Genomic DNA, 22,402 nt, shown 5'->3' on the forward strand with positions numbered 1-22,402 from the left:
AGGTTGGAGTCATTAAAACTCGTTTTTCAACCATTCCACAAATTTCTTGTTAACAAACTATAGTTTTGGCAAGTCGGTTAGGACATCTAGTTTGTGCATGATACAGATAATTTTTCCAACAATTGTTTACAGACAGATTATTTCACTTATAATTCACTGTATCACAATTCCAGTGGGTCAGAAGTTTACATACACTAAGTTGACTGTGCCTTTAAACAGAAAGCATACTTCCAAAGTTGTGGCAAAATGGCTTAAGGACAACAAAGTCAAGGTATTGGAGTGATCGTCACAAAGCCCTGACCTCAATCCTATAGAAAATTTGTGGGCAGAACTGAAAAAGTGTGTGTGAGCAAGGAGGCCTACAAACCTGACTCAGTTACACCAGCTCTGTCAGGAGGAATGGGCCAAAACTCATTGTGGGAAGCTTGTGGAAGGCTACCCGAAACATTTGACCCAAGTTAAACAATTTAAAGGCAATGCTACCAAATGCTATTTGAGTGTATGCAAACTGTAAACTGACCCACTGGGAATGTGATGAAAAAAATCTAACCTGAAATAAATCATTCTCTCTCCTATTATTCTGACATTTCACATTCTTAAAATAAAGTGGTGATCCTAACTGACCTAAGGCAGGGAATTTATACTTGGGTGAAATGTCAGGAATTGTGAAAAACTGAGTTTAAATGTATTTGGCTAAGGTGTATGTTTTTTATTTATTTGTATTTCACCTTTATTTAACCAGGTCGGCAAGTTGAGAACAAGTTCTCATTTACAAAAAAAAAAAATGTAAACTTCCGACTTCAACTGTTTATATGGAAAGATACATCCATTTTGAATTTTATATCGTTTTTTTTAAATCTCTGGGTTATATCAATTCCCAGGTTAATTTAATGTTTTCATGTACATCTGAGCTATTGCTGTTCAAGCAGGGAGAAATTCAGCTGGTATGATGTAGCATTACAATAAATCTTCTCTCACTGCACTAGAAGTTAATATGAATATGACTTTTAAATCACCTATCACATCTATCATACATGTCAGATTTCAATACTGGCCGATGTCATTACGTGGGAGGTTGTCTTCTCTTAAATGAGCCGTTGATCATAGTTTTGCGATATTCCTACCTCGATAAATGTGTAATTTAACAGAGGGTCCACTATATTTCTCCTATTAGTCTGCCTCTTCAGTCCAGGGTGCATTGCATTGCCGTTGCCAATGTCAGACTTCACTCTGCAAGGCACATCGATCTGCAGGTTGAACATGGTGAGATTGTAGACTACTAAATTGATAGCGCAGTTTGTTTAGGCGATTTTACAGCGAACTAGCTACTTCACATGCTGATATTGACTTTCGTATTATTGTGTGAAGCTATGTTTGCTAGAGCGGCAGGTAGCTTAGTGGTTAACAGCAATAGGCCATTAACCGAAAGGTCGCTGGTTTAAATAAGCAAGATGGAACAATCTACCGTTCTGCCCTTGAGCAAGGTAGTTAACCCCCAACAACTGCTCCCCGGGCGCCAATGACATCGATTAAGACATGCCTCCCACACCTCTCTGATTCAGAGGGCTTGGGTTAAAAGCGGAAGACACATTTTGGTTGAATGCAAGGTATCCCCTAGCTACACGGCCAGCCCGTAGAAAGATCATTGCATTGTGGGTTTTGTAGTCGACTTGAGCTGCAACTGACTTCCACAACAATCACATGTTGCTACCAACCTTATTATAACGACAAAATGAAACACTTGTTCACAGTGTTATTTAACACAGTAAATTATAGTAATTTGTGGATTTTTCCTTTAATGGACACAATTAGTTCTCTCTCTGCACCTCAAGTGCTTGTTGGTATCAGTGAGAGAGTCGTTCTTTTAGCACCACACAATCACTCTGCAGAACAGGTTGTTTAATTCCTCTCTGTACTAAACATGAACCATTTACTTTCATGTGCCTACCTGTGCCATTCACAAAAGCCTAGTGGAATCTTGCAGCTGGCATAGCCTTGCTTCTCTATCTGCATTCCTCTATGAGCAGTTCAATGGTTTCATAAAATTACACTTTTTAAAAATGTACCTTTATTTAACTAGGCAAATCAGTTAAGAACAAACTCTTATTTTCAATGACGGCCTAGGAACAGTGGGTTAACTGCCTTGTTCAGGGGCAGAACAACCGATTTTTACCTTGTCAGCTCGGGGATTCGAGCTTACAAACTTCCGGTTACTAGTCCAATGCTCTAACCACTAATGCTCTAACCACTACCACTTATTGATATGCAGAGGCCAGTTATAAATGCAAATATATACGTTTCAATTCCAGTAGCAGAACTGTAGCTCGAACAAGGAGTCTTAAACTAAATAGGGTCAAATAATCAACAACTGTGTAGGTACTGTGTGGTTGTTCTCATCATTACGTCTATCGCATGCAGCTGAGCCAGCGAGTTTGTTTGTGCGTCTGGCTCTCTGGTCTTTGCATTTGCTGTAGCATTAGCTGTGATAACAGAACACTGTGAAGCCCCTTGATTGGAAATGCACTGCCATGCGGACTCCTCTTCTCTTTTTCCGTGTGGCTGTTATAAGCAATTGAGGGTAGTTTACATTCATCTTAACCTGAGCATCCCAAATGGGCCATTTGCATGTGCATACATGCCAGTTCGGCCATTGAGAACTAGCTCATTAGAGTTCTAGTATTTATTCTGTTCCATTCTACACAGTCTACTTAATTGAGTGCTTTGGTTGGGTTGGGCACACAGAGAGACTCAACCTCTGACCTTCATGTCAAGAGCTCACGGCCACCGTCTGTCTGTCTGTCTGTCTGTCTGTCTGTCTGTCTGTCTGTCTGTCTGTCTGTCTGTCTGTCTGTCTGTCTGTCTGTCTGCTGGGCAGATATACATGTAGAGGGAGCAAAGGGAAAACAAACAGACGTGTTGACAGGTGGTCAGCGTGTCCGCGGATACGTTGCCCTTGGACACAAGAGGTCGGGGATCAGATTTCACAATCTTAACGTTAATCTAGCCTGGGACCCTCACTAACCGAATATCACTTCGTTTTCAATATCGTTTTACTCCAACTTGAACCCCCCCGACGTCAGCGTGGTAGCATGTCCCCCCCCCCCCCCCCACGGTGACTTACACAGTGCGTTAGCGGGGACTTAGCCGAGCTCTCAGTGATAAGGAGGAAGCTGCATCCCGACGTCACGCCAGCATGGTATAGAGTTGATAGTTCCTTGTCGAGTGCAGTGCGTTAGTGGGGACTTAGCCTAGTTTTTAGGGATAAGGAGGCTACAGGCAGGTAATTACGCCCATTATCACACAGCGTGATGTAAGAGCCCTGTCTGATGACACGCACGTCTGTCTCTCCTCAGACACTTCACAGATTCATTTAAAACCCTACACCGTCTAATAGATATCAATTTCGGCGGATGGTCCTTTCTATTTTTTTTTCTCTTCAACAGCGCTCAAGTCACTATTCCAACCTTGTCATCCGGGCCATGATTTACCGGCATTACCGCCACCTAGTCACACGGTACCTTAACTCTGGGTTTTAACACCAACCCCCACAAAATGATGGAGATTGTCTCAATCTCGGGTAAATGAGGGGCCGTCAACAACACGGTTGATAGGGTAGCCATAGCAACAGATGTCCGAATCGGATCCAAAGGCAAGGCAAGGAAAGTGGGGATGGGATAACCTTCTGTCATACCGTGTGCAATATTTCAGAATCCCATTCCGGGGCATTAAAGGGAAGTTCACAAGGCCACTGCTCATAATGGATTGGGATAAGACCTGAGATTAGAGAATTTGATAGGGTCCAAGTGGAGAGGGAATGCTTGAGTTTGCCTTATGGTAATAAAGGAAGCAAGGCTTTCCAGCGGATGCCTCGTGCCAGACTGCGAAGCCCCCTAAGGGAGTTATACCCCGTTCCAAGGTATAACTGTAATTTTCTGTTTACTAATAAGGACTAACCAAACCCCACTATTCTCTGAATCACACCTGTATTGTGTTCAAAATAAACAAATCTGTCATCATGAGACTTATATACACCCCCCCCCCCCCCCCCTACACACACACACAGGAATATGTTCAGCACCTGACACAAACACAACACAAAGGGCTGTATACTAAACTGAAATATGTGTTTGTAACTTTACAGCAATCATCTATTGAAACTAAGTTTGTGAAATTCAATGTACACATGCAGATCTCAAGTCAGGATTCATCTGAAACAGGCCACACCGTGACTGAGACGTACCTTCAGCAGGGTCTTTCTCCGCGTCAAACTCCAGATCGTAGCGCAGGATGTAAAAGTTATTCCACACGTACAGCTGGTTATCTCTGGGGTTGTAATCCACAGCAGCGATGTACTGGTACTGGTTGGGGAACAGGATGTCCGTGTACTCTCCCTGGCTCAGCTTGGTGTTGTAGATGTAGTCGATGTGGCTCTTGGGCGCCTCGCTCTCGTTCTCCTCGTAGGTGGACCGCACCACGTGCAGCACGCCGCACACCATGAAGGCATTGGAGGCGGATCTCTTGTCGTACGCCGTCTCCCAGGTGGCCTCGAAGCGGAGCGTGTATGGGTTGAGCTGTGAGACCACCATGCGCCCGTTGTTCTGCTCCGTGGCGTAGATTACCCACAATCCCCGCTCATCGACGGCGAGGTCTATGTCCGTCTTGCCGCCCCAGCGGTACGGCGAAGTGTCGTGATAGTTGGCGTTGGCCACGATGGCTTCACCGCTCTTGATGCGTGTGCGGAGATCAAATTTCACGATGTTGCGCGTGCGCTCCTTGTTGAAGAAGATGGCTCCGTCGTAGGCCACGAAGCCGGTGCCGTCGACTCGATGTGGGAGTTTATAGGTGGTAGTCTGGCGGCCATTTTTTAAGTCCTCCAGGGAGTTGTACTCAATCAGAGTGTCGGTGCGGTACGGTGTCCAGGGCATGAAGAACACCTTGTCTCTGGCCTGCAGGGGGTCTTTACACCACGACCCCGCCTGTTGCTCTGCCTCAAACACAAACGTGGGCTCCCCCACCTCCATCAGGGTCCCGGGACAAATGAAAACTAGTGAGGGAGAGGGAGACAGAAAGATGGGTTTAAGTAAAGAAAATAAGCAGAGTATCAACACAAATATTTCTTCAAGGTATTGTAGTGTGTATAGTTTTCGCTGCTGTCTGAGTAGAGTGTGGGACAAAGACGTGTGGCACTGTCATTGAACTAGCGCTGAGTGCCATTGCTTGTGAATAGAGGGAAAAATAAAAGTGCAGAAGTGAATAAAGGACTTGCTTCCTTATAGAGTCTGTCTGCCATACACGTTAACTGTGTGGGACAAAAAAAAGTTAACAAAAGGAGGAAAAAAACCTGTAAATGCAAGACATGGGAGAGGTAGCTAGGGCTGAAGTGTATACTGGAACTTGTTTTAATTACAACTTGTGTAAATGGCCGAACTGCACATGCTTACTGAAAAAGCACACAGAAGACAAAATGATAAGGGATAAGACTTCACGTCTTGTGGAGAGACCAAATGACATATTCTGGATGGAGGTGGCAGCAAAGCTGGGATAAAATGATGAGGGTGGAGCTTTGGGAGAAGACAGGACAACAACAGTAGAGGCTGGAACTCTACGTCATAACAGACAAAAAAAAGAAACCTTTGATGGGTGAGGGAGGTCATGGCAAGTGTCCCATTGGAATCCTATGGATTGGTTGTAGATGAGAAAGGCAGGTGACCATCACGTGCTATGGGTGTGATCAAAGGGTATTGCCAAGCAGAACAAGACTAAGCCAGAAGACAATACTAAACTTTATATAAAAACAAAAACAAATAGTTACTCTCATACTAAGTAGGTAGGCGGGGATATCATTCCTAACGTAATCCACCTCATGAGTCAGTGATGATCGTTCTGATAAGATGTCATGTGTTCATGTCTGGACCAGAAATATCTTTCAATCCTCTAGACTGCTTTAAAAAAAAAATGCCTTTGAAATTCTAATTGTCTCCCAGAGTCGCAATCAACACCCTATCGGCGTTTGGGGCGGGTGTTTTGACTAGAGAGGCAATCAGAAGAGAGGAGACAAGAGGGAGGGTTGTATTGAACACCACATAACAGGGGGCTGGGGGGGGGGGGGACGGGGGGGGTAAGACTGGACCACTCATTTACCTTTTTGTTCCACTTCTATTTTAGGCATTGGAAAAGAAAGAAAGCAAAAAAGAAAGAGTGCAAGAGGGAGAGAAAGGTTATCGTGAGTCAACTACCAGGTACACGAGCAGAGAAGGTTAGAGGATATGATCGATAGAGGACCAAGAGATGCCTGTTTTGGGGGAACAAGAAAAATACTGGGGGGAAAAATAGGACATTATCATGCCCTATAATATGAAAGCACACAGGTTAGGGCTGGAGTCAAACACTGTTTAACCGATCACGATTCCATGCTTTTCTTGCCATCAAAATAATATGTTTTAGCCTGGTCACTGACCGCATCGGTAATAATCAGGCCACAGTACTTTCAAATGAATTGTTTGACATAAAGAAACATTGTAGCGTTTCTGAAATCGCTATTCAGTTTAAAATCAGATAAAGTTCTTAGAGAAACAGCAAAATAGTTATTTTTGGCAGGATTGAATGGAGCACTATTTACACAAAAACTTTATAGACACAAATCTAAACTAAATTCCAAAGTCTGCTTCGGCCAACCACAGAACATAACTTGTTGCTAATGTTACAGGCGAAATTTCCCAAATGAGCCAAAAAATACAATTGCAAGTGAACAATATTGAGTTCCTTCATTAAAGCAGTGCAGCAACAAACGGAACAGGGAAAGATCCTAGTGAGACAACTGAGGAACAAGAATGACTGAAACTTAGAAGGAGAGAAAGCATAGAGGTTAATTTGGAAAAGACACAAGAGAGGAAGGAACATTTGATTGAGAAATGAAGAGGTAAAGCAAAAGTATTATTTCAGAAAATAAAACATAACAGAAAAAAAAGGTTGCATGTTACAAGAGTCTGATTTTTAAAAGAAAACTAAGTAAATACTACATATGTTTTTGGTATCAACTGTATATCGTTTAATAATAGACTACAAACAAACATTACACACAAGATAACACATATCCCACTCCCCCCAACAGGATCCCACTAAATAAGCAATGGTTGTGATAAACCTAACAATACGTTGAAGAAACATCAAAGTAGCACTGCATAATTAAAGGGTGAATACTTACTGTATGGGACACACTCATACTGAACCTCTAGGTACTTGTAGGTACCAGGGCAGGGGTCAGGGAACACATCAGAGCCAGTCACAACCATACACTGGGTACGGTTATTGCACCTGGGAAAAGATGGATCACAAACAATTCAGCAATGACACAAACTACTATAACATCCCAGGAGTGGTATTAGGGTGAGAGAAACACATGAATAATACATAGCCACTTCCCTTTTCCCTCCACACACTTATTCAAATCAAGTTTGCGGCATTGCTGTGGTGAAGGATATGAAAATCCTATTCATCAGAGTAGGGCCTTGATTCAATATGCTGTACTGTCGACGCCAACTTAACAAGTTGAGGGAGGAAGAGAAGAATCATTTGGGGGGGATAAATAAAAGAGAGAAACAGTAAATAGATATACAGAGAGACGCACACACACAGACATAAAAATAAAGAGTGGGAGAACTGTGAAGAGCTGAAGACCGGTCTGGAGTATATTATGCGATGTTGATGAGAATGTCACCTTATCAGAGCCATGTACCCACTGAGACCACTCACCCACACAGAGAACAATTTCAATTGTACACAACAGGCAGGGTAATTGGCTGTTTCAAGCGGGTCAACCGAAACACAGAATGCTCACCATTATTTGCTATGGGAGGCTCCCGAGCCTTTGCTATGGGAGTTAGTTATTTGCCTCATAACTTGAGTTGACCTTGGCTATGAAGTTGAATGTGCTACCCTTAAATTAAAACGGTTTCAATTGTGCGTGTTTGTGTTTTGCGAGTGCAACAGAGTGAGAGATGGAGGGGGAAATAGAATAACTGATTTTGTATAAATATAGGATGAAATTGTCCCCACTTCAATCAAGCTCTCTTGAGACTGAAGGATTGAGAAGGCAGCAGCAACAGCAGAAGCAAACAGTTATCCCATGACGAGTAAAAAAAAAATATAAAAAAAAAAATAGCGACTTAACAATTTGCAGACCGGTTTAGTGATAAATATTTGAGAAGGTCGAATGCAAAGTCGTGCAAGTTGGACAGATCTCGCACAGAATCACCGCCGAAGCAAAGAGCCTAGCTGTCCCTCAAAAGCCGAAAAGGACAGCTTTTAGTGTGACAGCCAAGAACAAATTAGGTTGTTATCAGACCTGCTACAAAACTTTGCCCGTGACCCAGTGACCTTGTAGGAAATCCACGTGTAATACAATTACGTACAGATAAGACACACATGCGTAAAATCGCAGTGTTCATTAACCAGTCACTTGCTGCCTATTACAACCTGCATATAAGTATGTGATTTGCATTGAGATATTGGACAATTACTTCCAACTAATGTAACGGTCGGTAGACTAATCATAGTCTTTCTTCTATTTCTTCCCATTGTTTGTCCCCCGTCATCAAATGTAGAATTGAAGCCGGCAGATCATCGTCGTCATCGTCACCACTATTACAATGACTTTACAGGAGGTTGTCCGGGAGGCAGACAGACAGTGATGTCTGTTATGTGAGCTACACTTATCCACTTCCCTTCGTCAGAAAATAATAATGAAGAAAAAAATGGCATTATCCCCAGCCCAGGGCTATTACCCTGTCCTACTCTGAGGGAAGAGATTAGTGCTGCATGGGAAAGGGTGTGAAAAACTCTCCAGAACTTCCCCTTCATTCCAAATCCCTGCAATTAATCTGTTAGCTAGCTACAGTCTTGTGATTTTTACTCCAATGACACCAGAATTTATGAAAGCAAAGAAGTGAATTTCTAGAAAAATGACTCATTACCTCCATAATGTGTTAACACTGATTTCTGTCCACTGAAACAGTGATAATTTCACCTATCATCATTTTGTGTTAATCATATTTGTATGTTTTCCTGCTTATGACCAATGGGTTGATGGCGTCTTTTAAATGATTTAAATACTTAGTAATCCCGTGTGGCTCAGTTATCCCATTTGGCTCAGTAGAGCATGGCGGGTTGTGGGTTTGATTCTCACGGGGTCGCTCTGGATAAGATTGTCTGCTAAACGACAAACAAACATTTAACATATAAACCCATAGTGACATCCATGGTAACAGACAAATCCTCCACCAGCCTATTTCTCATTTTATGCAGTGCGTTTACCTCCATTGTTTAAGCCAGCATCCATTATAACAAGGCATCAGACTAGCGCATCATCAGGCTGGCTGTTCTGTGGCTTAGGCCTGCTGCTGCCTGAACCACCCCAGGTTATTGTATCAATACTCATTATTGTCATGTCTCATTTCCTCTGATCTACTACATTAGAGTAACGCACACAAGCTACAGTAGGTTTAGTGGTGTAGAGCATGATCGGGCTCTGGGCTCTTTACCACCTCCACTGACTCTCCTAAAGCCTTTGTTAACAGATTAGTTTGAAGTGGAGTTCAGTGGGTTCTAGCCTAGGCAACAATGCAGACATGGGATAAAATACTATTTGATATAATTCCAAACACTTTATCCGGGCTCGATTGAACTTGTCTGATGCAATAGAACCAATAGAATTGTTGCAAAACCACCCATCTGGACCTCAAAGCAGGCCAGGGGAAATGCTCAAAGCATTTGAAAGATATCACACAGTATTTGAACCCAAGTCGGCTAAACCAGCACGTGAGCACTAACAGACAAATCAAGGGACACGGTGAGCATTCTCTGTCTTTGTCTCTGTCTGGTCCGTGTGCAACGGCTGAGACAAACACTGCAGTAAATGTAGCGTGACAAGCTAAATATGGGACGTCTTTATTATCTATTCAAGAGCTCATGGGAATTTTTGTGGATGTGGATGTATAAGGCAGCAGGCAGGACCTATTTCCTAAGGTGGATGACTACATACACTCAGTAGCACACAGGTCAGGGCAGGGTAGCGGCGTGTTTCGGTAGGTGAGCCGGGGTTCTTGCTGACTTATGAAACGTTAATCTGGGGTCCTTTAAATACACACTTCCGGGCTGGGGCCCGGCATAGCAGTCAATTTAAAGTGGTGCGTGCAGCCTAGTGGCAGTATTGCAGCTAAATGTCCTGGGAGAGTGTTACTAATATGAATGGTATTATGAGGGGGGTAGAGGCATTGCACAGGGCTGGGTGCTGGGCTGTGTCAATGCAGTACGAGTGTTGGAACAAAAAACGAATGTTGGAAACAGAGGGATTAAGAAGGAGGTTCATGTGACTCTTTTGAGACGGACAGGCTGGCTGGCTGGCTGGCTGGTTGAGCAGCTGCAGTGGTACTGGTGCAGGGATGCATAGAGCATATGGTCTAGGGTTGCTACTAATGACCCCCTGTCCAGTTTCTACGGTCTAGAGTTCCACAACAATACCCAGAAAAACATCTGATTATTAAAAAAGTCAAGGAAGTGTGGGTAAATTGTCTGTTTTTGGTCAGTTGAAAAAGTAACACAAATGCTAGTCTAGTAATATTAGGGTTACCACCCAAACCAAACCACTTTGTTTCGATAGAAAAATAGTGGATCCAGAATCACTAGACTGGACTCTAGAATCACATACCACACATCCCTAACTAACTCCAGGTTATATTGTGTAACGAGACCTTCCTGCTCTATTACCTTTGAGATACAATCTTGTAGGCCTTGGGTGGGGTAGCAGTTGACTCTTACCTTTGTGATATGATCTTGTAGGCGTCGGGGAGGTAACAGTTGACGTTCTCCATCTGGAACGGGTCTGCGTCGCAGATCTTGTCGTCGGTGCGGCCGTAGTTCGCTGTCTCGATCATGATGACATCAGCACCGGGGCAGCGGAGATCGATGGCATATCCTTCGCAGGAGAGCTCTCTTCTGACCAGGCCAAACGGCAGGGCCGCACGACCGAACCCTGGGCGAAAGGGAGGGAGGGATAGAGAGATGAGAGAGGGGGGAGAACGTAAAAGAGATATTAGGTAAAGTGCTATAATATACTGCATTCATAGGAATGGGAGCCAAGAGGAGCCAAAAGTACCCAATAACATGGAGTAATTTGATATCTTAGGAGGTAGTACAGACTGCAGAGCATCAAAAGACAATCCATTTAATTAGTAACTGCAGACCACTCATCCAATGTTTACAACGGTTTAAAACAGAAGAATTATAACATACAGTACAACAAGGATGAGGAAAAATACAGTTCTATTGAATTACCAATTTCTCTAAGGTCTCTTTGTTTCTGGCAAAGACAACGAAGTTGTATAGTCATTGTATAAAAGTCCATGTAACAACCCAAGAAACAAATTCAAATACACCTAAACACAATACTATAGAACCCAAAATCTCTCTCTCAATTCCTCCTTCAGGACCATGGTTCGATTAAGTTTGAATGGTTAGTTTCGACAATGGGGTACAAGCTCCCTCATTTGTGTTTTGTTTCACTTGTTTAGCTTTTCTATCAGTAGAGCAAGAGGCAGAAAAGAGCCTGAATCTCCCAGCAGCAGCATGGAATGTAATTTAATCCATTTTACAGTGTCGATGATAGAAGACACTGAAGAGGAAAAATCCACAGAAGAGGAAAAATCTATATGCGGAGCTCAGCAGATGTGAACACCAGCAAAATATCTGTGCTTTGGGGAAAATTAACTATTTTGATCAGTTTTTGTTCCTCCCATCAACAAAGTATATCGAAAAGGTTGTTTTTTACTCTCTTTTTTCCCTAAAAGCAATAAAACGTCAAGCCATAAATACCATGGAAATACATAAAAAGAGATATTAAAAGAAAGCAGAGAGAAAGAAAGAAATAGATAAATTAAAGAAAGAAAAATAGGAAGGAAAGAAGAAAAAAAACGAACAGGTATGCAGTTTATTTCGAGACCAATCCCTAAGAAAACACCTCAACTTTCAGAAATGCTAATGGTGTTCCGTTAAAGGACTAAGTGCAAGGCAGTTGCACTGCATGAGCTGTCAATAATCACTGTTGTCCGCGGCAACAGTCTGCCTCTCTGAGGGGCCAGCTCAGCTGCCATTTGTGTTTTCTGCCACTGCACTACTCTGCTAATTAGTCTCTCTTTTCAGCCTGTTACCTTCTCAGCGCTCCCATTGGCTCCTCTGCATTGTCAAGTAATAACACTAACCAGCTCAGGTTTGCTTTGCCCCCGCCTGCTAATTGCACCCATACACAATTTGACAGCCAGGGCATGACGCAATTAGCGATTGTTTGAACGAATGGCTCAAAGTTGAAGTGATTTCGGCTTGAAACTCCTACTACCCTGAGACCTCGACCTCGGCTCACGTCTGTCTATTTGCTTGTCATTCTAGCCTGTAGTGGTACCATGCCCTGCTCTATTATAATGGTATTCTGTGTAGGTTCCACAAATGTCGCAGACAAACACTGACGAGTGTCGAGAAAGGTTTGCATACAAACGTGGATATAAAGCACCTGTAAGCCAAGAGATGAGAATTTCTGAGACTCGACTAGAAGCATGAGGCACCAAACAAGCTCTCAGTGGGAAATGCTTTTTTATGCATGAACCATTTTTACAACAGAATGCTATGTGTCCACTTCAGATTACAATATATGCGCATTCATGAATATACTGATGATAAACATGTATGCTAATTGGTCTGTGGATTCTGCTTAGTTGAGATGTATGTGCCGTAGTTCAACTAACTGCTATAACTACTGTAACTACCCCGTGCGGCTTCAACTTCCACAAAAACTAATGAATGGGTTTCATGGCCATTCCTCACGGAGGGAGTGACAGCTTTATCGCAGAGGCTACAGAAAGCAGAAAGAAAGAATACATTTCATGGGGTTTTAAAGTTTCTCAATGGAAAAACTCTCCTTTAGAGTGGACTGTAGCTCACTGTAACTTCCCCTCCCTCCTTTCCCTTCTGTCCAACAGTTAGTTATAGGCCATCTATCAGGGAACTACAGTTTACTGTATGGTCTGATCACACACAGCTGCTGTCAATTGAGGCCTAGCAATTGATTAAGCCTGGGGCTCGCCTGCCTCCTCTTCCCCAGTACAGTATAGATCCATCTGGCCATAGGGCAACAGTATATCAATTAAGGGGGAGTATCTTGACTGTTATGGGCGCACACAAGGACAAATTGCCTTGTCTCTCCACTCCCTTCAGATAGCATGGATCTCATTAATGACTCACTTACCTCTCGGTAATTGGATACGTATCATGAAAAATCCCTTTAAAAAAAGTTGTAATGTTTTGAGCAAATCTTGTTTTCTTTCCTTTGGGGGAAAATAATAGAATGAAGTAAAAAGTAATTTCTTTCTGTTTGAAGACTGCACATCATGTCCTTTCAATAACCATTCGTTCAAAGCATTCTTAACTCTTTGGCTGCGTTTACACAGGTAGCTTAATTCTTTTCACATCAGATATTTTTCAGAGCTGATCTGATTTGTCAAAAGACCAATTACTGAAAATAATTGGTCTGCCTGTGTAAATGAAGTGAACAGATGTGAACAGAATGGAAAACACAGGTACTTTATTTATCATTTTTATTTAAGCTTTATTTAACTAGGCGAGTCAGTTAAGACCAGATTTTTATTTACAACGACGGCCTACACTGACCAAACCCGGACGACGTTGGGCCAATTGTTCTCCGCCCAATGGGACTCCCAATCCCGGCCGGTTGTGATACAGCTTGGATTTGAACCAGGGTGTCTGTAGTGATGCCTTTAGCACTGAAATGCAGTGCCTTAGACCACTGTGCCACTCGGGTATGATACATTTACAATGTATCCACTTAGATTTTTTTTGGAACATCACTGTGAATGTTGGAGACTTTTATTAAAAGTTAAATGGGGCAGAGAGGTTTACGCGGGGGGAGAAACATTTTTGTGTGTGCATGAATGTCAATGTCTTGAGGAAGTGTGAAAAGCCTTTCATCTCATGGCTCTGTGTAACTTTGTTTGACTTCTCTGTTCCAACTTTGCAGTGGTAGGAAAAGAACTGCCACAGGACACAAGCATGTCGGGCAGCCAGCTGCAGTTCAGAACAGTTCAGAAAACAGGAGGGAAAATCTATAGCACATCGTGTGTGTGTGTGTGTGTGTGTGTGTGTGTGTGTGTGTGTGTGTGTGTGTGTGTGTGTGTGTGTGTAAAAAAAGAAAAGAACGGAGCAAGGCTACCTCTCTCTTTATCGCTCCTTCAGACTAACATTAAATCATCCTACATAAGGCTGGCACAATAACCATATAATCGCGTAACCGATAATGAATTGCCCAAAGCATAGTTCTGAGATATTGAGCAATAAAGTTTTCACATCCCAGATCTCAGAACTGTTTTGTAGTGAATTCTTCTTTTGATCACCCATTCTGGTCCTCACCCTAAATGTACCTGAAGTGCAGAGCATCGAAATCCTAAGACATTTGAAAATTTGTTTTTTTAGGGGGTGGTGCAATCGCAGCTAGAACCTTGTGGCTCTGAAATGTCAATCTGGCTTCAGCCATAAGATTCAATCTGGCACAGAATGTTACAATTATTTCAATAGAAAAGTACAAAAATGTAATGATTAAATCAAGAGAATACCCTTCTCTCTAGTCACATCGTCAAATATATGAATTCATGTCCATCACACATTTGTTAAAGCGAAAATGACAAATACACTATATCCTATGGATAACTAGCAGCATTGCTAAAGCTTAGCTGTGGATGAGTAAACTGATATCTTTTTCTGGTGTTTGACACCCAAAGTATGTAAACTACTTGCTAGTCATCAATAAAACGTTTGTAATTTTAAAATAACCCTTCCATGGAGGTTTTCATATCGCTATAGAACTAGTCAAAAACAGCAATGCCTCTCTAAGGACCTTAAACATGCTCTAAGGCACCTGTATTTATTTATTTTGCCCATAGAGAGCTTACATTATGGCCATTCTTCAGAAAAATTGTGAGAAAAAAAATCTAAGTAATTGAAAAAGAGGACCAGAACCTATGATATGAATAATCAAGGACTTGGGAGTCCCAAGGTTCTATCTGCAAAATGTATGTTTTTTTTTTTTTTTTTTTAAATAAGTCCCAGATCTCAGAACTGTTTTTGTGATGTCTTCCTCTTTCATGACTCAATAAGTATATCGCCCTCCATCCAATTATTTTGATTGACAATCCATCATTGTGTGATTAAGACTGCAGATAGAACCGTATGGCAGCAAGTGAAAAGGTGTTTGTGCAGATAGAACATTCAGATAATTTACAAAAAAATTCTACAGTAAACTATACTATTTATTTTTATCTGACATATCTCACATGTAAAGGACCACCTAAAGAGCAACTATGTTAATGACACAATTTTGACCAAAATGTCAGATATAACCTTCTAGTCGCAAGGTCCAGAATTATTAACAATAACGTGAACAAAAAAAAAGTATCATCATAATTGCCTTAATACGTTTATTTTAAGAGGGGGGAGGGATTCAACTTTATTTTCAAGTAGATAGTTTACCCAATAGCAATTATTCATTTTTACATGAAAAGGGTAAAGTTGCAATCGTTTTACGAGTATAGTCGGAAGAAGCTTCATTTCCAACAGTTACAAGCAGCCAAACCTATACATTATTTAGATGGGGGTGTCACCAACGCTATGTTGTATTCATTAGGTAGGTCGTAGCTATTTTTCAAAGATGCATTATGATACATTACAAGCTCAAAACAAACAAAAATACAATTATGACTATAACTGTGGTCATTTGCATGACAATTAATCGTTACCCAAAATTCCATAAACTCCCCAGTCTTAATCCTACGGCTGCATCCAGCAGGCCAGTATATAATATACTAAATAGAATGTGCAATTGAATTGCCATGGAAACCGCTGTACACATTTTCTCTGTGCCATAATTGGCTGTGATCCCCTATTCCTGGCCCTGTTGACACGGCGACGCCTTATCAGGCATTCTGGTCAGTGACTGACTGACTGACTGGGGGATAGAAAATAGGCTTTTCAGATTCCTCCCCCTGACCAGCCAACGGGTAAGCCTGCTATTTGAGCTCAAGTGAGCACAGAGTAGGCAGACAGGGGGCCAATACGGACTCACAATGTGTCGTATTATGGAAGTGTGGAGTCTCTTCTCCTTTTTTCGGTACGCAGCCTATAATTCACTGGCAACAATCCTTTCCATAATACATATTTTGTTTTCTATCAACACCCTTGAAATTGAAAGTGGCACCACAGCGCAGATGGGTGCATCTGAAAAATACAGGCCCAGCCAGTGGCGCACTGCCATCGTCTGATGCTTTTAAACCCCTGAGAAAAAAAAAAGAGAGAAAAAAAATAAAAAGACAATTAAGGTTTGATATAAAGCTATTGGCTTTGGCCAGAGCACCAGACCATGACACACAGTCACAGTTATGTTTAGCCCCTCATCCTAACCCCTCATTTTCCCAGGATTGTTTTGTCCTTTAAGAGGCCTATCCTATACAACCTTTAACCCCCAAAACTCCCCTCCTCCGCTCTCCACGAGGACTTCAGACTCAGACTGAGGAGCCGCAAGAGTACCGGAATGTTTGATCAGTCTGGCAAAAAGTGGGCCAGTTTTGGAGGGGTGGGGGGGGTACAGACAGAGTGGCGAGGGCCGCAAGAGCCTTCACAGACAGACAGACAGAGCACAGCTAGGCGTTGGTTGACGCTTGTCATCCTCCATTAAGGCCTCTTTGATTGGTCTTTGTGGTCGTGGAAACGTCAAACAGCTGCATGCAAATGGACCTGTTCCCCCAGGCTGGCCCCCATTGTTCTGGGCCTAGGCTTGACAGGGACGCTTTCGCCACAGGATAAAGCAGGGTGTAACCCTTTAGAAGAATAAGAGTGGCCCCACCGCTGACACAGCGTGAGTCCTTCAAAATTGTTTGCCTTTTTTGGTCGTTTTATTCTTCAATATTACTGGTAGCCTACGTCTCGGGAAGAAAGAGGGAATCTTCCAAAGTCAAGCATTCCTCCCAACTGCGCTGGATGCCTCCATAATCTAATATCCGGAGCGAGAGTAGAGGGCAAGCGAGCATACAGTATGTTTTCCAAAGATGAAGTCACGATTTTCCAAAGGGAATTAAGAAAAAGGAAAAAAAAATCGAAAGCATATTTGAATACTTAACAAGTGAGAACAAAGCGGCAACATGGTTTTTTTAAAAACAAATTCTGCTCTCTTTGTACTCCTCTGCAGTATTTCTAATCTGTTCAATGGAAGTTGTTGATTGCAGGCCAAGGAAGGATTTAAAAAAACAATAGGCTGAATTCATTTCGAAATAAAGTACTTTTATGAAGAAAATCACGGTGGCTTCTAAAGGGCACTTGCAATTAACCCCTTCTTTATTAAATAATACTAGTCTCAAATTGTAAACACAACATTCTTAAGCAGACAGAAAAGTATTATATTTTGAAAAAATATTTAATACAAGTCTCTTTTCATATCCCTCAGTAGCATACAATAAATTACATAGCTGCTAGAGTCTGGAAGCATACAATAAATAGCATAGCTGCTAGTGTCTGGAAGCATACAATAAATAGCGTAGCTGCTGGTGTCTGCCATTTGCTATCTGTGATACAATCTCCCAAATGCTATCCAAAAGGAAGACACACATTAAAACACATGGGAGTGAGTTGAGAGATGAGGAAGGAGATTTGGGGAGTTGCAAAATAACATCTGCACAGGAGATACTCTGTACAGGCATGACCCCGCTACAACAGGCCCATATTTCATTACAACCACCAAAACTGCAATAATACAATCGACAAGGACATATGGCACCATCTCCCATGACACTCACCCCCTCTCTCTCTTTCTGTCTCTGTTCTAGCTTGCTGGGAATCGTTTCTAAAGACAATGTCAAACAAGACCGCAAAGCAGACCCCAAAGGCTAAACGCTACTTTCCCAGACAAATAACTGCTATCAAACACCTCCAGGTTCCAATATACCGTAAGCATTCTAAAATAGAACCGGATAAGTCACTTAGTCCATTTTGTGGTGAAAGCCATGCTCTCAGGAATTTCTCTCTTTAATATGGCTGAAATACAATGGTGGTGCTTCAGGTTCCAAAAATCACTCTTGGTATTCATGACCGTGGCCATTCATCTCCTAGACTGTGTTTTCTATATTTTTTCCCCCTCTGAAAACAGTGGGTGGGCATTGCAGGAGAGCAGGAGAGCATTACATGCACGGGATGTTGATGCGTGTCTCATTCTGGAGAACTAAAGGGGAAGGATTTGTCATATCACTGGGACTAAAGCATGATAGAGTCAGCCCCCCCCTCCCCTCCCCCCGGTGGCATCTCTTAAGCGCTTGGAAATATTGGAGATATTGGAGATATTGTGTGGGCGTGTGTACATGTGTGTGACTGAGATAGACCCTGTCACGGCAGACGCTCATGTGGCATTTCTCATCCTCATTTCCCCTCATCCCTATTTTCTCTCTCCTGCTTACAAGCCCAGGTGCTCCAGGCATGCTAACTTGCAAGCCTCCTTTAAATCCCAACCTAAACCTCAAATCCACTTCAAAAGTGACGCACGAGTGAGTGATGTTCCTATTGTCCTTATTTTTTACACCAAGCGCCCTTTAGTGCTTAACCTGATTTTGTTGTTGTCTTCAAAGTCAGCAATGGCAAAACATGACAGTTCCAGACAGTTCACAAATTCAATGTAGCATCTAGGCGAAAGACTGTTTGGGTTCTTCAAAGACAGCAGCAGGCTCAACTCAAGCTAAAGACATCCCTCGATGACATCTGATTTTCCAAGCTATGAGGGAAAGCGAAAGAGTATAACCATATAACTAGAATTACAAGAATGGGAATTTCCAATCAAGCCAATGGGTCTGTGATGGGTGAAATTCTATTTCTTTGTTTACAACTAACTATCGAACATGCCCTGTTTAAACTGAGGTCATCTTCTCTGTCAATGGGACTGCCCTGACCTCTGACCTTTAAGACATCAAAAGGAAGCCATTTAAGAACGGGGAGCAACATCATTACATAGCTAACGCATTTAATCCTCTGAGGCCAACGCAGGGTCAGCCATTAATTTAGCTCTTCATGACAGAGATGACACCATGTTAAAAACATGTCTTAGAAAAATGTCTCCTTTTGTCGATCGTTATCCAAACCAAGCGCCTGTTGGATTATTAGAGCTTGGCAAATCAAACGTTTTTTTTTTTTTTTGTAAAGGAAATTCCACAGTGACAGAATTACAATTCCACAGTGACAGAATAACGCTGAGACTCCCATTTTTCATTTTGCAACAGTTTGCCAAACAAAAACCATTGATTTCAAAGTTTAACAAACCATACAACTCTATGCACAATGACAACGTTAAAACATTTACACAGTAAATAAATAAAACAAAACATTTAGATGCAATGATGCACATTTTAGTAACATAATTACGATAAAATCTCCCTCTGTTTTATTCTGTTACCAAACTTTCTATCTGCACAGTTCTACCTGTAAACGTGTTTTTGTAAAATGTTCAGTGGAAATTGTTAAAAGTAATCCTTGCGCATAGAGTTATGGTTTGTTAAACTTTGAAATCAATGGTTTTTGTTTGGTATACATTTTAGTTATTTTTTTTAATCTTTTACCCCTTTTTCTCCCCAATTTCGTGGTATCCAATTGATAGTGTCTACTGTCTTGTCTCATTGCTGCAACTCCCGTACGGACTTAGGAGAGGCGAAGGTCGAGAGCCATGCGTCCTCCGAAACACAACCCAACCTAGCCGCACTGCTTCTTGACACAACGCACACCCAACCCGGAGGCCAGCCGCACCAATGTGTCGGAGGAAATACCGTACACCTGGCGACCTGGTCAGCGTGCACTGCGCCCGGCCCGCCACAGGAGTCGCTAGTGCGTGATGAGACAAGGATATCCCTGCCGGCCAAACCCTCCCTAACCCGGACGACGCCGGGCCAATTGTACACTGCCCCATGGGCCTCCCGGTCACGGCAGAGCCTGGGCTCGAACCTAGAATCTCTGGTGGCACAGCAGAGATTAGACCACTGCGCCACCCACCCCGGAAGCCTGGTAAACATTTTAAAGTGAAGTCTCAGCGTCCAAAGAGTCTCAGCGTCCAAAGACACAAATATGTGTCACAGGCGTTAAACATTAAAATCGCAAAAGGCTTTGGTTGAGAGTTTATGAAAAACCTATTCAGTATACACAAGGGAGAGAATCAATAATTAGTTCACTGCTGCAAGCTGGCCTAGCATATTATTGCATGTTTTTTCCACAGAGTTGATGAAACACACAGAAAGAGGAGAATATAGAAGGAAAATCTCCCCTGTGTGTAGCAAGGGCGTAGTTTCTTTATCTCCCCTGAATGATTGTGCTGCATCCTTAAACGTCCTCAAAGCCAAAGCCCCGTTCCTAACCCCTCACATTTAAACCCCAGCTGGGCTTTCTGCTTCAAGTCCCGGAACCAGTCAGGTGCTTCCCTAAGGGGGGTCCCCTCCTCATCACATGGCCCTGCATGCGTGTGTGCGTACGTGTGTGTGTTTGTGTGTTCTGAGCCCGGCCCAAGAGGCTCCCTCAGTACGGCACATTGACAGAGTATGTCAGGAGGAACTGTGACTGGAACAGGGATTAAATCGGTTCTTAATAATGAGGCTGGAACAGTAGGGCTGACTGGGGACTAACCAGAACCGGGGGACTACAAGTAGCCAAGCGGTTAAGAACGTTGGGCCAATAACCCAAAGGTCTCTGGTACGAATCCCAGAGCCAACTAGGTGAAACATCCGCCGATGTGCCCTTGAGCAAGGCACTTAACCCACTTCTGTGCATCGCTCGCTGGATAAGGAAAAGACACAGATGATAGGGGAACACTCTCATGCACGCGCGCCCACACGCTCGCACAAATACGCCACATGCACATACATGCCAAAACACAGCCGTGAAAGCCGTACACTATATATTAATGATAACAAATACTAATGTGTTACCATATCATTACAGTGAAGGTTCAATTCAACTCCTGACATACAGTACAATCATGTTACATTCAACTCCTGAAAGAGTACAATTAAGTGATAACGCCCTCGAAGCTGGTGTTTGGAGAATATATTGGCATGGGTGTTGTTAGGCATATCCTCCAAACACCGGCTTTGAGGGCATTATCACTTCTATACAACGGGTTACCAACATATTCAAATAATGATTTACAGTTGAAGTCAGAAGTTTACATTCACTTAGGTTGGAGTCATTAAAACTTGTTTTTCAACCACTCCACAAATTTCTTGTTAACAAACTATAGTTTTGGCAAGTCGGTTAGGATATCTACTTTGTGCATGACACAAGTCATTTTTCCAACAATTGTTTACAGACAGATTATTTCACTTATAATTCACTGTATCATAATTCCAGTGGGTCAGAAGTTTATATACACTAAGTTGACTGTGCCTTTATACAGCTTGGAAAATTCCAGAAAATGATGTCATGGCTTTAGAAGCTTCTGATAGGCTAATTGACATCATTTGAGTCAATTGGAGGTGTACCTGTGGATGTATTTCAAGGCCTACCTACAAACTCAGTGACTCTTTGCTTGACATCATGGGAAAATCAAAAGAAATCAGCCAAGACCTCAGAAAATAAATTGTAGATGTCCAGAAGTCTGGTTCATCCTTGGGAGTCATTTCCAAATGCCTGAAGGTACCACGTTCATCTGTACAAACAATAGTACGCAAGTATAAACACCACTCAGGAAGGAGACACGATCTGTCTCCTAGAGATGAACGCACTTTGGTGCGAGAAGTGCAAATCATTCCCAGAATAACAGCAAAGGGCCTTGTGAAGATGCTGGAGGAAACAGATTCAAAGGTATCTATATCCACAGTAAAATGAGTCCTACATCGACTTAACCTGAAAGGCCGCTCAGCAAGGAAGAAGTCACTGCTCCACGCCCAAACAGACTACGGTTTGCAACTGCACATGGGGACAAAGATTGTACTTTTTGGAGAAATGTCCTCTGGTGTGATGAAACAAAAATCTAACTGTTTGGCCATAATGACCATTGTTATGTTTGGAGGAAAAAGAGGGAGGCTTTGCTGCAGGAGGGACTAGTGCACTTCACAAAATAGATGGCATCACGAAGAAGGAAAATTCTGTGGATATATTGAAGCAACATCTCAAGACATCCGTCAGGAAGTTAAAGCTTGGTCGCAAATGGGTCTTCCAAATGGACAATGACCCCAAGCATACTTCCAAAGTTGTGGCAAAATGGCTTAAGGACAACAAAGTAAACATGTTGGAGTGGCCATCACAAAGCCCTGACTTCAATCCTATAGAAAAT

General features: G+C 42.5%; 1 protein-coding gene across 4 annotated transcripts in view; it reads right to left on the minus strand.

The window, feature by feature from the left end:
- LOC106599757 (adhesion G protein-coupled receptor L2) overlaps window positions 1–22,402 on the minus strand; it is a 126,176-nt gene that overhangs the window by 56,548 nt on the left and 47,226 nt on the right. For all 4 annotated transcript variants that reach the window (XM_014191055.3, XM_014191057.3, XM_014191058.3 and 1 more), the window contains exons 3-5: window positions 10,816–11,029; window positions 7,205–7,314; window positions 4,241–5,044 (exon numbers count right to left, since the gene is read on the minus strand). In XM_014191055.3, the coding sequence (XP_014046530.2) occupies window positions 4,241–5,044; window positions 7,205–7,314; window positions 10,816–11,029 (1,128 nt within the window). The remainder of the gene's footprint in view (window positions 1–4,240; window positions 5,045–7,204; window positions 7,315–10,815; window positions 11,030–22,402) is intronic.

The sequence above is a fragment of the Salmo salar genome, chromosome 03, assembly GCF_965601325.2.
Source record: "Salmo salar chromosome 03, fSalSal1, whole genome shotgun sequence".
Classification (NCBI taxonomy): Eukaryota; Metazoa; Chordata; class Actinopteri; order Salmoniformes; family Salmonidae; genus Salmo; species Salmo salar.